Here is a 19,980-nt window from a genome sequence, read left to right as displayed (position 1 = left end):
TTGCTCACTGCTGTTTAGGTGGACACCAGGTATCCTTTATCTATTTCCCTGGGCTATATCTGTGGGCTGCTCAATACTCTAAGGCTAGGCCCATCTTTATACTATGGGCATTGTAGTGGCATAGCTACAGTGCTGTAGCTAGTCCAGATATTGTGTACACAGCCTACAGTGATGGAAGGGGTTTTCCATTGCTGTAGGAACACCGCCTCCCCAAGCAGTAGTAACTAGGTTTACGGAAGCATTCTTCCATTGACCTAGCTGTGTCTACACTGGAGATTAGGTTGACATAGTTACAGCACTCAAGGATGTGGATTTTTCACACATCTAAGCACAATAACTGTGTTGACCTAAATTTTTGGTATAGACCAGGCCACAGAATCCTGTGCATGTGGTGCTTTTTAAGGAAGGCAAACTAACTACCTTGTAATTTTACTACAGAGATACCCCCTACAATTCTCGAAAGCACATTGTTCTGTTTTAAAAAATCATTAGTAGGGCCCTACCAAATTCATGGCCACGAAAAACGTGTCACTGACCATGAAATCTGGTCTTTTTTGTGGCTTTTAACCTATTCTATACAGATTTTACAGGGGGGAGACCAGCATTTCTCAAATTGGGGGTTCTGACCCAAAAGGGAGTTGCAGGATGATCACGAGGTTATTATAGGGGGGTCATGGTATTGCCACCCTTACTTCTGCACTGCCTTTAGAGCTGGGCAGCCAGAGAGTGGCGGTTGCTGCCTGAGGGCCCAGCTCTGCAGGCAGCAGCGCAGAAGTAAGGATGGCAATACCATACTATGCCATTGTAGCTTCCGGTGATGGTGGCTCTGCCTTCAGAGCTGGGCTCCTGGCCAGCAGCTGCTGCTCTCCTGCTGCCCAGCTCTGAAGGCAGCACCACCACTAACAGCAGTGCAGAAGTAAGGGTAGCAGTATCACAACACCTCCTACAATAACCTTGCGACCCCCCCCCCCCCCACACACACACACACACAACTCCTTTTTGGGTGAGGACCCCTACAATTACAACACTGTGAAATTTCAGATTTAAATAGCTGAAATTTACTATTTTTAAATTCCTATGTGAAATTGACCAAATAAACTGTGAATTTGGTAGGGCCCTAATTATTAGGCACTTGCGTCATTTTTGCAAATGGGTGTTAAGTTTGTAAATCAGTTGCTTTTGAGAATTGTATCTGTTATCTTTCAGGATTTTTATCCATTCACTTACTTTCAAATGTTGAAATTATGTATTCTGGGTATTAACTCTTTCTAGCACATTCTTTGGAATTTTGTACACATGTGGCTTTGATGTAATTTTTCATGTTGTATTTAACTGCTAGGGAGAGCTTTTTATTTCTCACTTTTGAAAAATATCTGCTGGAATGTTCCAGGTCTTCTGAGATTTCTGGAGTTGAAGCATCCTCAGTGGGAGGGAACACTTGGGGCCATCTTACAGGCCAAAAAGCTTGAGAGCAATGGGAACACAATTCTTACTGGAGGTATGGATCCAAGAGAGTTAGTCCTGAGATCGTCAGAAAAGCTTAATTAGAAGATGAGGAGCTATCCTGTTAATCACAAGAAACCTGTGATTTCTTCTCCTCTCAAACCTCGAAAGCTTTTTAAAAATAGTAAGCTTTAGGCATTATTTCACAACTAGAAATAACTTTTAAAATATTGATTTTTTTTTTTTAAGTACCATAATCTAAAACCATTATGGTGTAGCTAAGGTTTGTTGTTGTTTGTGTTTAGGAAATCATATCTTAGTCATAGATTTTTAAAGCCAGAAGGTACTAGTCTCATCTGACCTTCTATGAATATCCTAACGTAGTACTACATCTCAAAACACTTGGCTTCTTAATTCAATTTTAAACACTCTAGATACTTCATAATGTCATCTCTTCTCTCCCTTTTTGCTCAATTCTACAATCTAGAAGCCTAGAGCCTAGAAATGTTGGTCCATCTTCTGAACATTGGAATGGTGCTACAAAAGGCTAATGATGTCACATTTTACATAATTAAATAGTAACAGACCGCTGGAAATGCGAATCAAAATGTAGCATTTCTTTAAACATAGCTTTAATTACTTCTAACGCTAGATTTTAAAATGTGCAATAGATCTACACGCCTGTTGATATTGAATACAGGCAAATGTATTATGGATAAAGTGAAAGTTAGACACAGTAGAAATAAAACATGTAATGGCTTATGCTGGCGTGTGAATAAATCTTTGTCTTTATTATAACTCAACTATACTATGATATGGCAAACCTGTTAGTATGTGTGTCACATAGTTACAGGGGGGAAATTATTTTTAGTTTATTCTAAATGCTTTGCAGTTAACTTGCCAAAGAGCCTTAAACCAAAAGTACTTATGCTTTCCTCATATTTATTTAAAATAAGTAGCTTTGGGAGGGACCTGCTAAAATTCAAAAGATTTTACTTCTACCGTTGAAAGCATTTAAAAAAAAAAGTGACTAGCAAAAAGGAGGAAAAACCTCTAGCCTTTTGCTGTATTTTGATGTTCTGACATATGAAGAAATATATGAGAATTCTTTCTCCTTTGGCTTAGAAATGTAGGTCCTATGTCGGCTGGAAGAGTCTACAATAGTTTTTGTTTTTTTTAAACTTCATTTAACATGTTTGTCTTAATATTTACTAAACTTTAGTGAACAACATTTTATACAAAGAAGGACTGTCTGAAGATTTCATGTCCTGTACTCTTCAGTTAAGGTGTTAGAGCTCACAGTGAACATCCCTAGGTATATTTACATTGACGCCTGGAGCAAGCTTCCCAGCCCGGGTAGACAATCTGACGCTAGGGCAGCTCAAGCTAGCATGCTAAAAATAGTAGTATGGATGTTATGGCTCTGGTGGAGACTCCGGCTAGCCACCTTAGCTCAAACCCCGGGGACTGGGTGGGCTTGAGAGCCTGAGCTACTGCCCAAGCCACAATATCCACACTGCTATTTTTAGCATGCTAGCTCTAGCTGAACTAGCACAAGTCTATCTATTTGGGCTGGGAGGTTTGCTCCTAGCTGCAGGGTAGACATAGTCCTTGAGACGTCCCAGAGGTCATCCACTAAAACCAGGAAAGAACAAATTTGACATTACTGATATTTCAAAGGTTTAAAAAAAATAATCTAACAACCAACCAAAGTTCATATTTTATTATATACAGAAAGGAAGAAAGAGAAACAAACAAAAGAGCAAACAATTAAAAAAAAATCCTTTGTCCCCTTTCTAATACATGTGAAATACTATCCATTTACTAGTCCTTTAGGCAAACATTATTGCTTTCTCTTCTGCCATGCTATTTTTTGTCACAATCGAATGCTATCACCCCAGTCTGCCTCTTTTACCCACACAAAAATTACTTCAAAGATATACTTTATAAGCTGTGTTAAGTTGATTAATTAGTATTTCTTATGTGTATACTATTAATTAATCAAGGTACAGTTTTGAAGGGGGAAATATGGTAACACAGTGTATGTTTTCTTTTTTAAAAGACTCCTGCTAAGAAAGATTCAACTCCAAGTACTGTGAAAGAAGACAAAATCCATGTGTTGAAGTACAATATAGGGGATTTAGTGTGGTCTAAAGTATCTGGTTACCCCTGGTGGCCATGCATGGTTTCAGCTGATCCTCTTCTTCATTCCTACACTAAACTAAAAGGTATGTCTTCATTGCTGCACACATCTTCATGGACATAGAGACATTAAACTCTGGAAAGTATCAGGGGGTAGCCGTGTTAGTCTGTATCTACAAAAACAACAAGGAGTCTGGTGGCACCTTAAAGACTAACAGATTTATTTGGGCATAAGCTTTCGTGGGTAAAAACCTCACTTCTTCAGATGCATAGAGTGAAAGTTACAGATGCAGGCTTACTTTTCTGGAAGTTTCATTCAGATAAATTGATAAACCAAAATCCTTTGTGCTTCAGCACTTGTCTATGCTGCTTGTCAATTACCTTTTACTAGCTTACATCAGGTTGCATTGGAAAGAAGTGGTGTTCTGGGGAAGCTTAATTTAAATGGAAATTGGAAAAATAGGGTAGGGAATATGAAGGTAAAACCTTTGATAACAATGAATTAATAGAAACAAAAGACTGAAGTAGGAGAGAAAATTCACAGTGTAGCTCCTTAAAGTTTGAAACTTGTTTTCAATATTTTAATGTTTCTGTTTTCAGTTAAATCAAAGAGAAGTTACAACTCCCTATGTTACATCAACAGTGAACAGGATAAATTCTTTAGTGTCAGTATAATTACTTGCGTTGCTGCTCTTAATCAGGGCAGGAACATAGCTAAGGCCTTGCCTTGTAGCTTTTCTTATCAAACAATCTTCCTTTTCCCAGTGAAGCAATAAAGGAAATCCTGTCTGCTTGCTAGGAGGATAGAGTGGCTGGTTTGTCTCTTCCCTTACGTTTTTCATTATGGAGTGACCAGTATGGGCTCCTCTCTAAAATCCAGACAGTTTTATCAATCTCAAAATGGGTTGAAGTTTAAAAAAAAAATTCTATGGAATTCAAAATGAATTGGACAACAAGTTTCAGTATGTCACAAAAACTGTAGTGTTCAACAGAGTTTGAAAAAATTCGAACTTTTGCTACTGTTCAGCAAGTTATGGAAAGGAGGAGAGAGAACCTAGTTTACTATGCTTCCCAGGCTGAGATCTGCTTTCCAGGACCAATTTTTAGTTGATTACAATATATTTGAAAAGTATTCAAGTCTCAGTAGAAACATTTCTATAGGTCATAAGTTTTCGCAAGATTATATAGGATGACCGCTGAGGGAAGATTGGAAAAAATTGGGTTTGTTTAGTCTGGAGAAGAAGACTGAGAGGAGACATAAGTTTTCAAGTACATAAAAGGTTGTTACAAGGAGGAGGGCGAAAAATTGTTCTCGTTAATCTTTGAGGATAGGATAAGAAGCAGTGGGCTTAAATTGCAGCAAGGGCAGTTTAGGCTGGTCATTAGGAAAAACTTCCTGTCAGGGTAGATAAGCGCTGGAATAAATTGCTTAGGGAGGTTGTGGAATTTCCATCACTGGAGGTTTTTAAGAGCAGGTTAGACAAACACCTGTCAGGGATGGGCTAGATAATACTTAATCCTGCCATGAGTGCAGGGGACTGGACTAGATGACCCCTCGAGGTCCCTTCCAGTCCTATCTGTGATGTCAAATGGCTGCTGAAGGCCTATATTTTACATTATTGGAGGGAGGGGGGAATAGCCCTTTTTCTTTCACAAAGAGATTTCAAATTTAAACTGAGAACTAAGATGTCTTGCCAGTAAAGAAGGAAAATTATTTGCATATGTTTTCAGCATGAATCTCAGATTCCACTGTAGGTGTGCATACACCTGAGATCAAAATCTTTTGAATAGCAGTTTCTGTCGGGGTGCATATGTCCTGTGTTACCTCATGCTTCTGGGTAAGAGCATAAAAAGCAGAGTGATCACAAACTTCCTTCTTACCACCCAGGCAGTGAGGAAGAACACAATGAGTGCCTGACCCGCTACTCTTTTTAGAGACTTAAACTTGATTTTTATCTACTGCGGAAGAACTTTACCTTCACATTTCCATTTGCTTTTTCCTCCAATTGGACAAGTCAGTCCCCTCTGTATACATTCTTATAGCAGAGCCAGGTGCTTTGCGCCAACTACCACACTTTGTGGTGGATTCTAAGTCCTAAGAGTTCAAACCCTTCCTTTTTGCAAAGGACTGATTCCTTGAAGGATGAACATAACTGATCTCTTCTACCTAGGAGAGAGCCACATGCCAGATATGTGGTCTGTGCACAAGTCCTTGTCCACGAGGATCTGCAAATCCAGGGGATGTTCATGGTACACCTGTTAGCAATCAAAGTGAGGCTGAAAAAAACAGCATCAGCCAGCACTCCCTCAAGCAGGCACCACACTCCAGGTTCAATCAGTGGAAAAGCTAAGAGTACAGTGACAAAGCCAGATATGGCAATATAGTCAGCTCTAGTGCCTCATGAAAAGGTGACTTGGTGAGACAGAGCCAGATGGAGTCTCAACATAGCTCCAGACAAGGACAGTCCCAGGAGGAGGACTTGAAACAAAACTCTTCCTATGTCCTCCACAAAGTCTGGAGGAGCATGTGGGGTACAAGAATAGGTACTGACCTTGATTCCCCATGACTGTGCCCTGCAGAGGGCTGTGTTACTTCATGGAGAACTCAGTGTCCCCTATGAAGACATCTTTTACGCTGAAGTGATGATTGGCACTGGAAATATATCACCATATGAGACAGCTGTTTGAAGAAGAGATCTATTCCTCTTGTTGAGCCACTCCTTTTCTCCAATGTCTAGTAGAGCTCCCTCTCCCACCTTTGAAGAGAGTCACTAGGGAGCACAGAAGGCTGCCCTAACTGAGACATCCACCCATGAATGGCATTGGGCCAGCCAGCCTCAACCAGGCCAGTATTCCTATATTGCTTATATTGGCCTTACTTTTATTGCAAGTGTATAGGAGCAAGATCCTGTTCATAGGCACCCAGAAAGATGAGGCAGTACCATTCCCTAGTGGCATCATCGGCTATACCACCAACACTGGAGCCAGACAGTAGCTTCTGCAAACATGAGGCAAATGGAATGACAATGGCAACTTCCATCTCTACCCAAGGAGTCATCCTCATCATGAGACGAGGCATTGGCACTAGTCTTCATGCCAGCAACTGACAACTTTAAAGCATTCCAGGACCTCCTGTCCCACACTGAGAATATCATAGATGTTGAAGCAACAATCCTATAGAAGTCCCGTTGTTTTTTGATGTCTCAAGCTCTACAGCTCTGACCAGGATCTCCTTTCTTATCAGCAATGTGTTCTTTGAGCTGGGTAAAGGACTGTGGCAACCCCCTGCCATTCTTCCTCCCACTTCCAAATGAGTGGAGAAGAGATACCTGGTGCCTCCAAAGGACTTTGAGAACTTATGCACCTATCCAAACTAAGGGTTGCTGGCTGTGTTGTCACTGCAGGGAAATTCCAAGTCCACCAACGGCATAGGTAAGGCCAATGATCTTAAGAAGCTGGTCTTATTTGGATGCAACGCACATTCCTTGCCATATGCAACTCCAGGCTGTGAACTATCAGGATATGTTTGCAAAATAATCCTTTCTCATCTGGGAGAGGATCATCCACTCCCTGTCAGAACTCCTGCAGGAAAGGAAAGTTATCAGAGAGGTCCAGATTGTTGCTAGAACATCTTTGCAGACAATTGTGGACACATTTGGCACAGCTACAAGATTGATGGCCATGGCTGTCAAAATGAGCCAGGGCTCATGGCTTCTGGCATACCATGCAAGGTAGAAGCCACAGTAGAGGATCGGCCCTTTGATGGTATGGAGCTCTTTAGCCAAAGAACAGAGGACACTGTGGTACTCCCATGGTTGACAGCCAGACTACCCACAAAAGAAAAGGTCCAAATACTCCATGTGATTAACCCAACACCATTTGAGAGGAGCATCAAGAGTCACATGGGCCAATCCAGAGCGTCGTGCCCCTTTCCACAGGATCTGGATGACCATCACAGCCAACAAATGGGTAGTAGACGTCATTGACCAAGGCTACCATGTCAGTTTCTACTCCTTACCCTTTCCACTCCCATCATTTTTCAGTAACTCTTCTCATGAGAGCCTGTTACAAACAGAAATGGCACCTCCTTTACCTAGGAGCCATAGAAGAGATACTTACAGAGTAGAAAGGAAGCAGCTGCTTCTCCTGGTATTTCCTTATCCTGAAGAAGAAAAGGGGTCTTTATCCTATCCTAGATCTGAGAAGGCTGAACAATACATATGCTACTTCAGATTCAGGATCTCTTCAGATTCAAGACTGGTTCATGGCTTTCGGCTTGCAGGATGTGTACTTCCACATAGCCATCCACCTGGTCCACAGGAAGTTACTAAGATTCACAGTGGTGAATTCACATTAATCATTACCAGTAGTCTCCATGGCACTGAGAGTTTTCACAAAGTGCCCGTGGATAGTAGCAGCCTATCTGTGAAGAAGAGCATTCATATCTACCCCTGCCTGGACAATTGGCTGATCAAAGGTGTATCTCAACAGGAGACAATGGCAAGCTTGAAATATGCCTTTTTCCTTTAACAGCTAGATCTTCTGCTGAACTACAAAAATCATCTCTTAGCTCATCACTAAGGATAAGATTGTCACGGAAGTCACAGATTCCATGACTTTGAGACCTCCATGACATTTTCCGCTTCAGCCCTGGGGTGACTGGGCTGGAGCTGTCAGCTGGCGGGCTCTCAGAGCCCTTTGGTGATGGGGACCCTGGCGCCTCCCCCTTCCCTTGAGCGGGGCTTGAGCTCTCATCTCACCCCCTCCTGCAGGCATCCATGAATTTTTGTTTATTGCCCATGTCCATGACTTGTACTAAAAATAACCATGACAAAATCTTACCCCTATTCATCACAAATGATAGTTCATAGGAGACTTCAACTGCACATCAGTGAGAGCATAGCTTCCCAAGACAGGTTCTTGTTAAGGCAATCTCTATTAATTGGGCTAGATAAACCCAAGTATGATGGTGCAGATGCATCTGGGGCTGTTTGGGCCATATGTCAGTGTGTATGCCACTTGCCAGGCTTCATCCTGTGACTCTGGCTCATATCACGTCCATACTCTGAAACACTGTTTATGAGCAAAAAAGTCATGGTTACCTCTTCCCATCATCACAGAACTGAGGTAGTAGCAGGAACCCAAGAACATACATGGAGGAGTGCCAATGTTGGTTCCCTTCCTTATAGTGACTAATCACGGCTATGTCAGGGACAAGTTGGGGAGCCCACTTGGACTACCTATGAATGCAAAGGACCTGGCCCACAGAGGACATGAAGCTTTCTTTAAAGGCCCTGAAGCTCAAGGCCATCAGGCTAGCTTGCATAGCCATACTACCTGTTCTCCCGAACTCCACAGTGGAGATACTGGTGGCTAATATGTCCACAATGCACTATATAAATAAGGAGCTGCATGCTTTTCTTCATTCTTTTGGTCTGGAAGATATTGAGCTCTGGTCATGCTGCCACTGAAATGGGATCACCCTTATGCCTCTTCACTTCTCACAAGATAGCAGCAACTTGGTAGACTTTGTGAGCAGGCAGCCAGTTACCAATCAGGAATGGTCACCACAGATGTCCATCATTGGAACAAATATTCCTTCAGTGGAAAACTTCCAGGGTAGACGTGTATGTCACCAACAACAATACCAAATGTCAGAACTCTTGTTCCAGAGGGAGCATGAGCCTGATTTTGTTACTGGACTCCTTCTTTCTCAATGGTCCCAAGGCCTTCTTATCCCTTTCCACTGATTCCTCTGCTTCTCAGTATGATATTCTAGATTAAGTGAGACAGATCAGCCTCATGACTCCTTACTGGCCATGGCAGTTTTGGTAGATGGATCTGGTATGTGTGTCCATCTAACTGTCCATATAGCTCCCAGACTCCCCACATTTGATTTCACAACACTGCTGCCAGATACACCAGCCAGACCTCAAATCACAGCACAGGTATTGGCTGGTTAAGTACCAGGGACAGAGACTGTGCCCTATCAATCCAGGAAATCCTGATACAGAGCAGGAAGTAATCAACCAGAAAGACTTACTTATCAAAATAGGATTCAAGTATCAGAGGGGTAGCCGTGTTAGTCTGGATCTGTAAAAGCAGCAAAGAGTCCTGTGGCACCTTATAGACTAACAGATGTATTGGAGCATGAGCTTTCGTGGGTGAATAACCACTTCGTCAGCTACATGCACTTCGTCTTCGCTGCCAAAATAGGATTGATTCTCAATATGGACAGCCCAGCCGGGGCTGGCTCCAGTGTAGGCATCTGTACTGAAGATCCTCAACTACTTATTGCATTTAAAGAGCTGGCTTTTCATTTAGTTTAAGATCTATCTTATAATAATCTGTTTGCTGTCGCTTAGTGCAGTCTTTTCCAGTCATTTCCAGTGGTGTCCAAGTTTCTGAAAGGGCTCTTCCATACTTACCCATCAGTTAGAGAAGCTACTTCTGTCTGGGATCTCAGTATAGTTCTCCTGAGACTCCTGGAGCCTCTCTTTGAGGATCTTTCAGAAAGCTTCATCATCTTACTCTGAAGGCAGTCTCCTAGTAGCCATCCTGTTGGACAGAAGAGCGAGCGAACTATGGCAATTTGTTTGATTCTCTTTACACAACAGTCCATAAAGATAAAGCAATACTGAAACTTCACCCAAAATTCATCCCCAAGCTGGTCTTGGAATTTATCTGAATCATTGTTTACCTGTCTTCTTCCCAAAGCCTGCAAACTTAACTTCAGTTGAACAAAAGATTTGTGTGGCATCTGGGTGAAGGGAGAAACTTTCTATCCAATCCAATAACCCACCTTTTTTTCTCTAGTTAAATTTATACTTCCTTATTTATTTATTTATTTTTAAACAAAACATTTTATTGTGGAAGGCAAAAGAGAGAGCCTTTCTAGCCTCTGTTTAGATCCTCTAAATTAATCTTAAAGTTAACACCTGGTTTATAACAGAAGAAACTGATTTTTAACCCACTTATCTGGCATCCAAGTATGCGTGTCATACCTCTGGTTTTGAAGAGATCACCAAGTGCTAGTCATTCAGTTACCATGTGACCAATTAACCCTTAATGTGTGTAGATAGATCAGCTCTCTGTTCTAAGTCTCCTCTGTGTTTGAGTGCCTCAGAAACGTTAATTTAACCTCCCAGCATTCTTGAGGGGAGAAAAGTTAGAACTATGCCCATTTTGTGGATGAGAAACTGGGATACAGAGACCAGCTGACTTGTCCAAGGTTACACAAGGAGTCTTTAGGAGAGCTGGGAATAGAATCTTGATCTTCTGAGTTCCATTTTGGTGTCTTAAGCATAAGACCAACATTCCTCTTTCCAGAATAAACGGACAGCACGATGATCATATTGCTGTTCTGCCTGCATCTGTGGGTTCTCTTTGGATTAATATTGCAATTAGAGTCATTCCTTTTATATGAAGCTTCATAGATTAGTTTACTGAGAAATGTCAATCTATTAATCAGATTTTAGAATGAAAACTGGACAAACTGTATTTGTCATTGCTCTGCATACTGCAATTTACTGAAGGATTTCAAAGTGTGAAAGTATTATAAAATGCTAAAACCAAAACCAACCCAGTAACTTGTATAAACTTACTGTTAAATTTTCAGGACAAAAAAAGAGTTTTCGTCAGTATCATGTACAGTTTTTTGGCGATGCCCCAGAACGAGCTTGGATATTTGAGAAGAGCCTTGTGTCATTCAAAGGAGAAGAACAGTTTGAACAATTATGCCAGGAAAGTGCAAAACAAGCACTCATTAAAGCTGAGAAAATAAAGGTAAGAGACTACAACACCTCCCCCCTCTCCCCCCACCACACACTTTTTTGCAGGCTTTTTACATTGTTATAGAAATGTCATCTGATACCTAACTATTGGAGAGAAACTATCTAGAAAGCTTTCATGACTGCCTGTTTTATAGCATCTTCTAGTTTTGCATTTCACATTTAAAAACACAGAATAAATGATGGCTCAGTGAATGCTCATTACTTTTTGCAAATTGGCAAATGTCACTGATTCACGCACAGAAAGAATTATTTAGTAGATCTTCCTTTATATCAGTACCATTCATAACAGATGCCACTGGAATATTTGCAATATAGACATCCTGTACACTTTATCTTCTTCTAATTGTTTTTAATTATTACTGGTGTTTTGTAATAAAAGGTAAACAACTCAAACTGGCTTATATTTTTCTTGCAGATGTTAAAGCCTGTTTCCGGGAAACTACGGCCTCAGTGGGAGATGGGCATTAAGCAAGCCACTGAAGCACTAGGCATGACAGTGGAAGAACGGAAAGCCAAGTTCACCTTTATCTACATTAGGGACAGACCTCATCTTAATCCTCGAGTGGCAAAGGAGGCTGGTATTGCTGTGGAACCATTAGAGGAAATAGATGAGTCATCTTACTCGAACGAAGAAACCACTCAAAGTCTGAAATTGATGAAGGAGTCTGGCATTCCTAGCAAGAGAAGGAGGAGGACATCAAAATTGCTTGCGACTAATGACACAAAAGAAAGTGGTCAGTCAGGGACTAAGAATACTACCCCCCAAAAGGCATTTGAACAAGGAGAAGCTAAAAGAGGGATAGGCTCTCCCATCAGTAGAAAGAAAGCTGCAGCATCCACTCCACGAAGCAGAAAGGGAGATGCAGTGTCTCAGTTTTTGGTCTTTTGTCAGAAGCACAGAGATGAGGTTAGTGTTTTTTTTTTTTGCGCAAGTAAGTGTTGTTCTATTCGTGTTCTGTCTTTCACATGTATAGAAATATCTTCTTTCTCTTAGCTGACAGAACATCTGAAAAGTAAGATATATATTTTTTTTACGATGGCAGCCAAAACCTACAAGGGATTCTACAGATGTTTAAGAAGCTAATCCCTGCCTCAAAGAGCGTATAGTCTAAAGACATAGACAAAAAGTGGCGATGAGGATAAGGACAGAGTAGAACGTAAAATAAAGTGATTGTGGCAGTATGTTTTGTTAGTGCCATTATCTTAGTACCGTTTTTTGTTAATTTATGTCTAAATATTTAGTGACCTTTTATCTAGTCATTGTTAGTTCCTCTACATTTATTTTTAATGCATAAACTTATGTTCCCAAGTACCTTTCTGGCTTTCTGTTATCCTTAACTCACCCATTCCCCATAAGTAAGTGGATTTATTCAACACTACTTGTTCCCTTGTCTTCCAATTCCCCAAATGTTCTGCTTAGCTACCTAGGAGGGAAGGGAAATGGCAACCTTTCCAAAAATAAATAAGTAAATAAAGCTCTCAACAATTGTCAAAAGTGTGTAGTCTAATGGGATGTGGACAAAGGCCCTCCTTATGCCTTTCTGGAGTAAGATGATCTTGTGTTTAAATGATAGTCTTGCCCAGCATCCCATAGGAAGTCTGGTGGACCAGAAATGAACCTAGCTACTTAGGTCCTAGGCTATTGCCTTAAACACATGAACATTATGTCTCTTCCTGCAACCTTCTTCCTCTTCCTGTTTGTTCTGTGTATTGAATGAGGCAGGTGTCATAGAATCATAGAATATCAGAGTTGGAAGGGACCTCAGGAGGTCATCTAGTCCAACCCCCTGCTCAAAGCAGGACCAATCCCCAGACAGATTTTTACCCCAGATCCCTAAATGGCCCCCTCAAGGATTGAACTCACAACCTTGGGTTTAGCAGGCCAATGCTCAAACCACTGAGCTATCCTTCCCCCCTAGGACAAATAATATATTCTCTAATGTAATAAAGTCTTTATTATATTATCGTAACATTTTTTGACAGTTTTTTAAATGTAATTTCCTAAGCTTTTAAAAAAATGGAAACACAAATTCCACTTTGTGGAACCATATTGACCATCTGCAGTATGGGCCCTCACCAAGGCTTGAATCCAGGACCTTTATAGATCTCTACCATTTAATCTGAAGGAGTAACTGCTGACAGTAGTAGGTGATTGTTCTCTGTGAGGTCTAGCCACTACAGGGAAACATGACACACACATTTCCTAATGGCTTAATCAATTATTTGCTGGGCAGCCAAAGAATGCTGGGAATCTGAATTTCTGACTCTGGAGAGGAGAATGCTCTAGTGCTTACAGACAGCCTAGTCAAGCACATAGATTTGGCACATTCATTCTGAAAGGCTAAGGGGATGAGACTTGGGTCTGCCATATTAGACCGCTGATTTCTATTTCCAGCTGTGCTAGAAATCCTCTTGTGCAACCTCTGTAAAATGGCAGGGAGACATGTTACTTTCCTTCTTCTTAATGTTAGGGTGTGCGAGCTTGCCCAATAATATAGGCTGTAAGATGAATGAAATAAATAGCAAGTCGGTGGAAGAGCTGAGACTACAGCTGATGATCTTCTGAGTCCTAGCAGAGCCCACTTTCCCATATACCAAAAGATATTTAGCAGCTGCTGCTTTGTTTGTGTACCATGTAGAGCCGTTTAGGGAATGCCATGGCAGTGGGTGTATAGGAAGCTCTGAGGAGATGGCAGCGTGCTCAGTACAGCTGAAATCTTCAGAGATTTTAGCGGCAAGCAAAAGTTCTACTTAGTATATGTAAATTATGATTATTTTTTTTATCATCCCCTTGAGGTTTATAACTTGACAAATCTGGTTAAATTTTTCACCAGGATAACAAAAGCACTCCTCTGACTTCAGAATTATTCCCCAGGTCAGATTTCAAGTTCCAGTTCCAAAACATGAAGGCACTAGAGCTCTCCAAGGAAACAGTAGGGAAAAATTAACAGTGGGAAAATTACTTATTTTTCCCTGACCCTCTCTTTTGGAAACAACTTAGTTTGCTGATACCTAAAAAATCATCCTGAACGAGCATGAGAAAATTTCACCAGACGGTTAAAGTTCAGCAAAGTTATAAGTAACTGAAAACTGATTTATAAAGGAAATTGTTGAGCAACCTTAATTTTCTAGATGTTGCTACGAAGTCTGCCTAGGATATCTTAGCAACCAATTGGTTTTGGAATTCATTATACTCCAATATTACAACCATTTCTACATTTACAGAAAGCCAATTGGGTTTTGAAAGCTTTTAATAACGGGGTGAAGTCTTCAGTTAGTTAGGAGCATCTGGATTACTACTCTTTGAATGCTCTTTCAGTCAGAAACCTACTAAAAACAAAAGCCCCCTTTCAAATAAAGCAGTTCTTGGAGTGATGGTCCCAATTGTATTCCACTGAGAGTTTACGTATGCACACCATGTGTCCGGAGCTGGAGAATTTGAAAGAAGTAGTATCTGTTAGTCCACGCATGCGCCCTTGCTTTGCCTCTTGGTTTCGTCTGAGGTGATAAAGGGCAGGGTGTACCGACCACATATCCAGTTCCTTCTCACCATCACATGGTCTGGGTCAGCACTATTAGTATCCTCCTGTGTATGATGCACTCTTAAAAGAGTATAGTGTGTGTATATATAGGGCCCTACCAAATTCATATCCATGAAAAATGCATCGCAGACTGTGAAATCAGATCTCCCCTGTGAAATCTAACTATTGTAGGGGAAGAGGAGGGACAGGGCTGGGGCATCCATCTGGGGGTTCCTACCGTGCACTGGGGGGCAAGTACTAGTCCCAATAGGGCTGGAGAGGAATGGGACTTCCTCTTCCCCTGCATGGCCGCTCTCAAGGGGAGATCAGGTCCACCTCCAGGTACCTTCCCTGGCTGCAGGAAGTGCTGTGGCTGTACTGCCCTCAGAGCCCAGCTTCAAAGGCAGCACAGAAATAAGGGTAGCAATCCCATGGCCGCCCCGTACAACATCTTTGCGACCAACCCCACAACTCCCTTTTGGGACCCCGACAGTTATAACACTGAAATTTCAGATGTAAACATATGAAACCATGAAATTGACTATTTTTTAAATCCTACGACCATACAATTGACAAAATGGACCATGAATTTGGTAGGGACCTATATGTATAGTTGGGTTTTTTTTTTTATTTTTTTATTTGTAATATTTAGCTGTTTTTACATTGTTTTTACTCAATTTAGTAGTTATTTAGAGTTGATTTGGGGACTTTTAGGGGGAATCTGTTTACTTTTAAACCTTCCACCCCGTACCATGCATGGGTACTGGACTATGCCAAAGATCCCAGGCTTTAAAATCTGCACTTTCTGCCATCTACACCTTTTGCCAGTGTTCCTTCTTGATCAGCGACGAACATCAGTGCTGGTTCTACTGCTTGGGAGAAGCCCATATTTCATCCTGGTGCAGAGTCTGCCAGTCCTTTCCAAGTCATACCCAAGAAGGCCAGGCTTTCCACCTCAAGAAGCACTTCATGAAAGTCGCCATGAGACCTCAGTCAGACCCAGGCCAGGAAACCCCGCCCATACATTGGCCTGAGATAGCCAGGAGTGTGTATCTGTCTATGAAGATAGAGTCCAGCTCCAGTGATACCACCATTAGGGACCCCATGCCAGGGCCTAGTCAAGAGGTAAGGAAAAATTCACATAAGCATGGCATTAAGTCTTCCTCTACACTGAAGACGGGAATCTCGCCTTCCATGAGTTCCAGCCATGGGGTAGCAGTGCGCTTCAAGACACACAAACATGACAAGAAAATGCAAGTACTGGCGGATCTGCCGGTGTTAGGTACCAAGCCATGCACATCGTCAGTGTTGGTCTCCGGTAAGGTATGGGACCTGTTGGCTCTGGGGAAGTCCACCCTCTGGCTACAGAAAGGGTGCCATTAACACCAGGGAGGTTGGGAAAGTGCCAGAGCCACACAAACTGTTTGCCCTGTGATCTCCATGCCTTCTATTCCCATCCACCTCTGGGGAGATCAGATCTCCCACCCAAGACATACCACAGTCAAGACCGCCTTCACCACATCCTCCAGTGATCCACACACTTCCACCAGTTCCGATGGTACTGTCAATGGAACCAGGGTCTGAGTTTCCATGCTCAGAGGATTCGGAAGAAGCACAGGGTCCGCCCATCCTTTACTGCCTCTAAAAGTACCTGAAGAGGCCGTCTACGTTGTGGCAATATTCTCCTTTCCAACTGCAAGGAGCCACTAGTTCCTTTCACCCTGAGGCCCGGTGCAACACCCACTAGATCCATCATGCTGGCCCTGTTGGGGATCCTCCATTCCCCCATTCTGTCTAAGAGGGACAAAAAGGGCAAGGATAAGCAGTCATCCAGACTGGTACCATCAAGCATGGCTTAGTCATCAGTACCTCCCTAGTCAGGACCCTCAGTACTGTGCAAACTGAAGCATCAGATATGCTCAAAATCTACAGTACCGTCTGCTTCCATTGCCAAGCACGCTACCATGTCGGTACCGATCCTTCACTCAGTGCTTCAGGAATTCAGATACTCAAAGAACTTATCAGTGGTAGATGAACCCGAATGTCCACAGTTCATGGGTACTGAACGCCTCTTGGTACTGAGATCCTGGTGTCCAATCTATCATCACTCTTCGGTATTGCCAGACTCTTCAAGGGTGGTGGGACCAATCCTGGATGCCACCTGTTCTCCCGCCTGGGCTCTCAATGGCTATACTGGGATCACTGGCTCTGACACATGAGGTTAGATGTTCAGACATTTCCTCCCCAACCAGTTCTGCAACAAAAGGAGATGTTTGAATAACAGGAGAGCATAGGCACATGAAGCCACCCTCAAACTCCTGTCTCTTCATTATCTCCAGATGAGGCAGTCATGCCTCCACCAGAATCCATGGTCAGTAAATCTGTGTAAGTTTCAGGATCTTATAAAGCAGGTAGCTGACACTCTCTTCAAATACCCCTTGAAGAGACCAAGGATTTGCAACACAAATTGCTTGACATTTAGCAAACAGGAACACCCATTAGACTTGTGCTACACATTAATGAAGTACTCCTGGGCCCAGTTTGGCAAACGCCTGTTACTGTTCCATCAACTTGCAAACAGACGGATAAAAAATATCATGTCCTATCCAAGGACTTCAAATTTTTATCTCCCACCCCATACCTAAATCTCTGGTAGTGGGTTCAGTGAATGAACAGGGTAAGCAACACTACTCCAAGTGTGCCCCATATGACAAGGACCAAAGGCATACAGAACTCTTTGGACAGAAATCCTGTTCTTCCACAATCCTTCTATTTTGGATCTCAAACTATCGGTGTTTATGGCCAAATACAGTTTCACAAACTATATAATAAATTCATGGTCTTCCACAGGAAAAGAAGGAACAATTTTAGGCCATCATTTTGGAGGGTCAATTATTAGGATGTCTCTTTAAGTGTCGGTAGTTGCTACAGACACCACTGCCAAGTCCATCTTTACGGTCGTGGTTAAGCATAGAGTATCATGGCTCCAATTCTCAGGGTTCCTGAGAGAGCTTCAGAATACCACTGAAGAGATCCCCTTTGATCGAAAGCTTTTCGCAGAAACTATGAACAAATCTCTTCACGCACTTAACTGAAAGACTCCAGGGCCACGTTAAGATCTCTGGGTATATATACTACAACTAAAAGAAGATTTAGCAGTCACAAACAGCCTGGCTCAGTTCTTTGGATTTTATAGATCCACCAGGATCCCATCAGGAAGAGAGATAAGTTCCAGAGAAAGAGTGCTCCTCACCCTCCTTCCGCATGTACCCAGTCATCATCAAAACAAAACAGATTCTCTCTCTAGTTCAGCAGCTGCATCCTTTTGCCCACCTCACCCCTTTTAGTGACAGCCTTTCCCATTTCCATCATGCTTGGAGGCAGATGACTGCAGATAAGTGGGTCATAGAGGTCCTAACACTTGGCTACACCATCCACTTTATATCGCCCCCTTCCTTGTCCTGTTTATGGACGCCTCTCACAAGCCTTTTCTGAGAGAGGAAATACTTTCTCCTTCAATTAGGAGCGATAGAACTGATCCCAGCTCCTCACAGGTGAAAGGGGTTCTAGTCAAGGTACCTTGTACCAAAGAAAGATGGAGGGTGGAGACCTGTTTTTGGGTCTAAGACTATTACATTCATAAAGTCTGAAAAGTTTTTTTTCGAGTGCTTGCTCATATCGATTCCAATTAGGTATGTGTGTGCTGAGTGCACAGTTGCCGGAAGGTTTTTTCCCCTAGCAGCATCGGTCGGGTCGGCTCTGGAGCCCCTGGAGTCACGCCTTCATGGTGCCGTATATAGGGCCCTCCCGACCTGCTGCCTCCCCAGTTCCTTCTTACTGCCAGTGACGGTCATTGGAGCGTTTTGTCTCGTTTTCATGAGCAATCCTCTAGCATAGTATTTCTGTAAATAGTTAATTTAAGAAGTTGTTTGTAGTTAAATATTTAAGCTCAGAGTACTGGGGGGGTGTTTTCCCTCCCCTGTTTCCCAGGTCCGGGGCATGCCTGGATCCCAGGGGTTTAAGCTATGTGGGGTTTGCTAAAAGCCTGTGCCCAAGGGCAACCCATACTCGGCTTGTCTAAAGTGCTTGGAGGAGTCCCATCAAATGGACAGGTGTAAGATCTGTAGGAGTTTTCATCCCTGCACGAAGAAGAAGGACCACAGGTTAAAGTTACTGCTAGTGGAAGCAGCCCTGTGCCCTCAGTCCGAGTTGAGCCCCATGGAGACTGCACCAGGCTCCTCAGCATTGGTGCGCAGCGTGCCAGCTTCGATCCAGGAGGTGCTGTGGAAAGACTCTGGGGTCAGAGACCCTTGGCAACGGTATTCCCCAACACTGAGCTCCACAGCACGGTAACGATCACGGCACCGATCACAGTTTCCCATCCCAAGGAAGAAGCACAGGAAGATGGACAGGGGGTGCTCCTCCTCCCGTGCAAGGGAACAGGAACCACCCAAGGGATGGCGACTGGTGCAAGACCACACCTCCCCTCCTGCTCAACAACCATCACCGTTGACTCCGGCTGTAGTCCACGAAAGCTTATGCTCTAATAAATTTGTTAGTCTCTAAGGTGCCACAAGTACTCCTGTTCTTCTTCTTGTCCTTAAACTTTGCTAGCCATTAATTTCTCCTTGTATCCCTTTGTTTCCTTGTCAGTTTTCTGCAATTCCTAACTTCAGAATTATATTGATTACTATCAGCTTCACCTTTCTTCCATGTCTTGTATATTATTTTTTATAGCTGCCTTTGCTTCCGCTCTAAATCAGGTTCATTTTTTTTAACCAGCACAGCCTAATGGGATTGTGGCTTTTTGTGCAACAAGTAAGGTGTTCTTACATGATTCCCAATTATCACTCAAGTTTTTTTTTATTAAATTCTTCTTCCTACCTGAATTAGCTCATAATTATTTTCTGCTTTGTGAAATTGGCCCTCAGTTATTGTGCCCAGGGATTGGACGGTAGTTGGAGTAAACTGCAAGGTCAAGTGATGGCTGCTTGAATATTGGGCCGCTTATTGTGGTTTTCAAGGAGTTTGATAGGTGGGCGTCTCTGAAGGGGAGGCATTGACTATTTCAATTGGTAGTG

General features: G+C 42.5%; 1 protein-coding gene across 5 annotated transcripts in view; it reads left to right on the top strand.

The window, feature by feature from the left end:
- Positions 1 to 19,980, top strand: part of NSD2 (nuclear receptor binding SET domain protein 2) — a 179,965-nt gene that overhangs the window by 86,712 nt on the left and 73,273 nt on the right. For all 5 annotated transcript variants that reach the window (XM_065597130.1, XM_065597129.1, XM_042855543.2 and 2 more), the window contains 3 exons: positions 3,506 to 3,671; positions 11,204 to 11,370; positions 11,794 to 12,285. In XM_065597130.1, the coding sequence (XP_065453202.1) occupies positions 3,506 to 3,671; positions 11,204 to 11,370; positions 11,794 to 12,285 (825 nt within the window). The remainder of the gene's footprint in view (positions 1 to 3,505; positions 3,672 to 11,203; positions 11,371 to 11,793; positions 12,286 to 19,980) is intronic.

The sequence above is a fragment of the Chrysemys picta genome, chromosome 5 (assembly GCF_011386835.1).
Source record: "Chrysemys picta bellii isolate R12L10 chromosome 5, ASM1138683v2, whole genome shotgun sequence".
NCBI lineage: Eukaryota > Metazoa > Chordata > Testudines > Emydidae > Chrysemys > Chrysemys picta.
The sequence above is the reverse complement of the archived record's forward strand: the minus strand, read 5'-3'. Positions and strand labels throughout refer to the sequence as shown.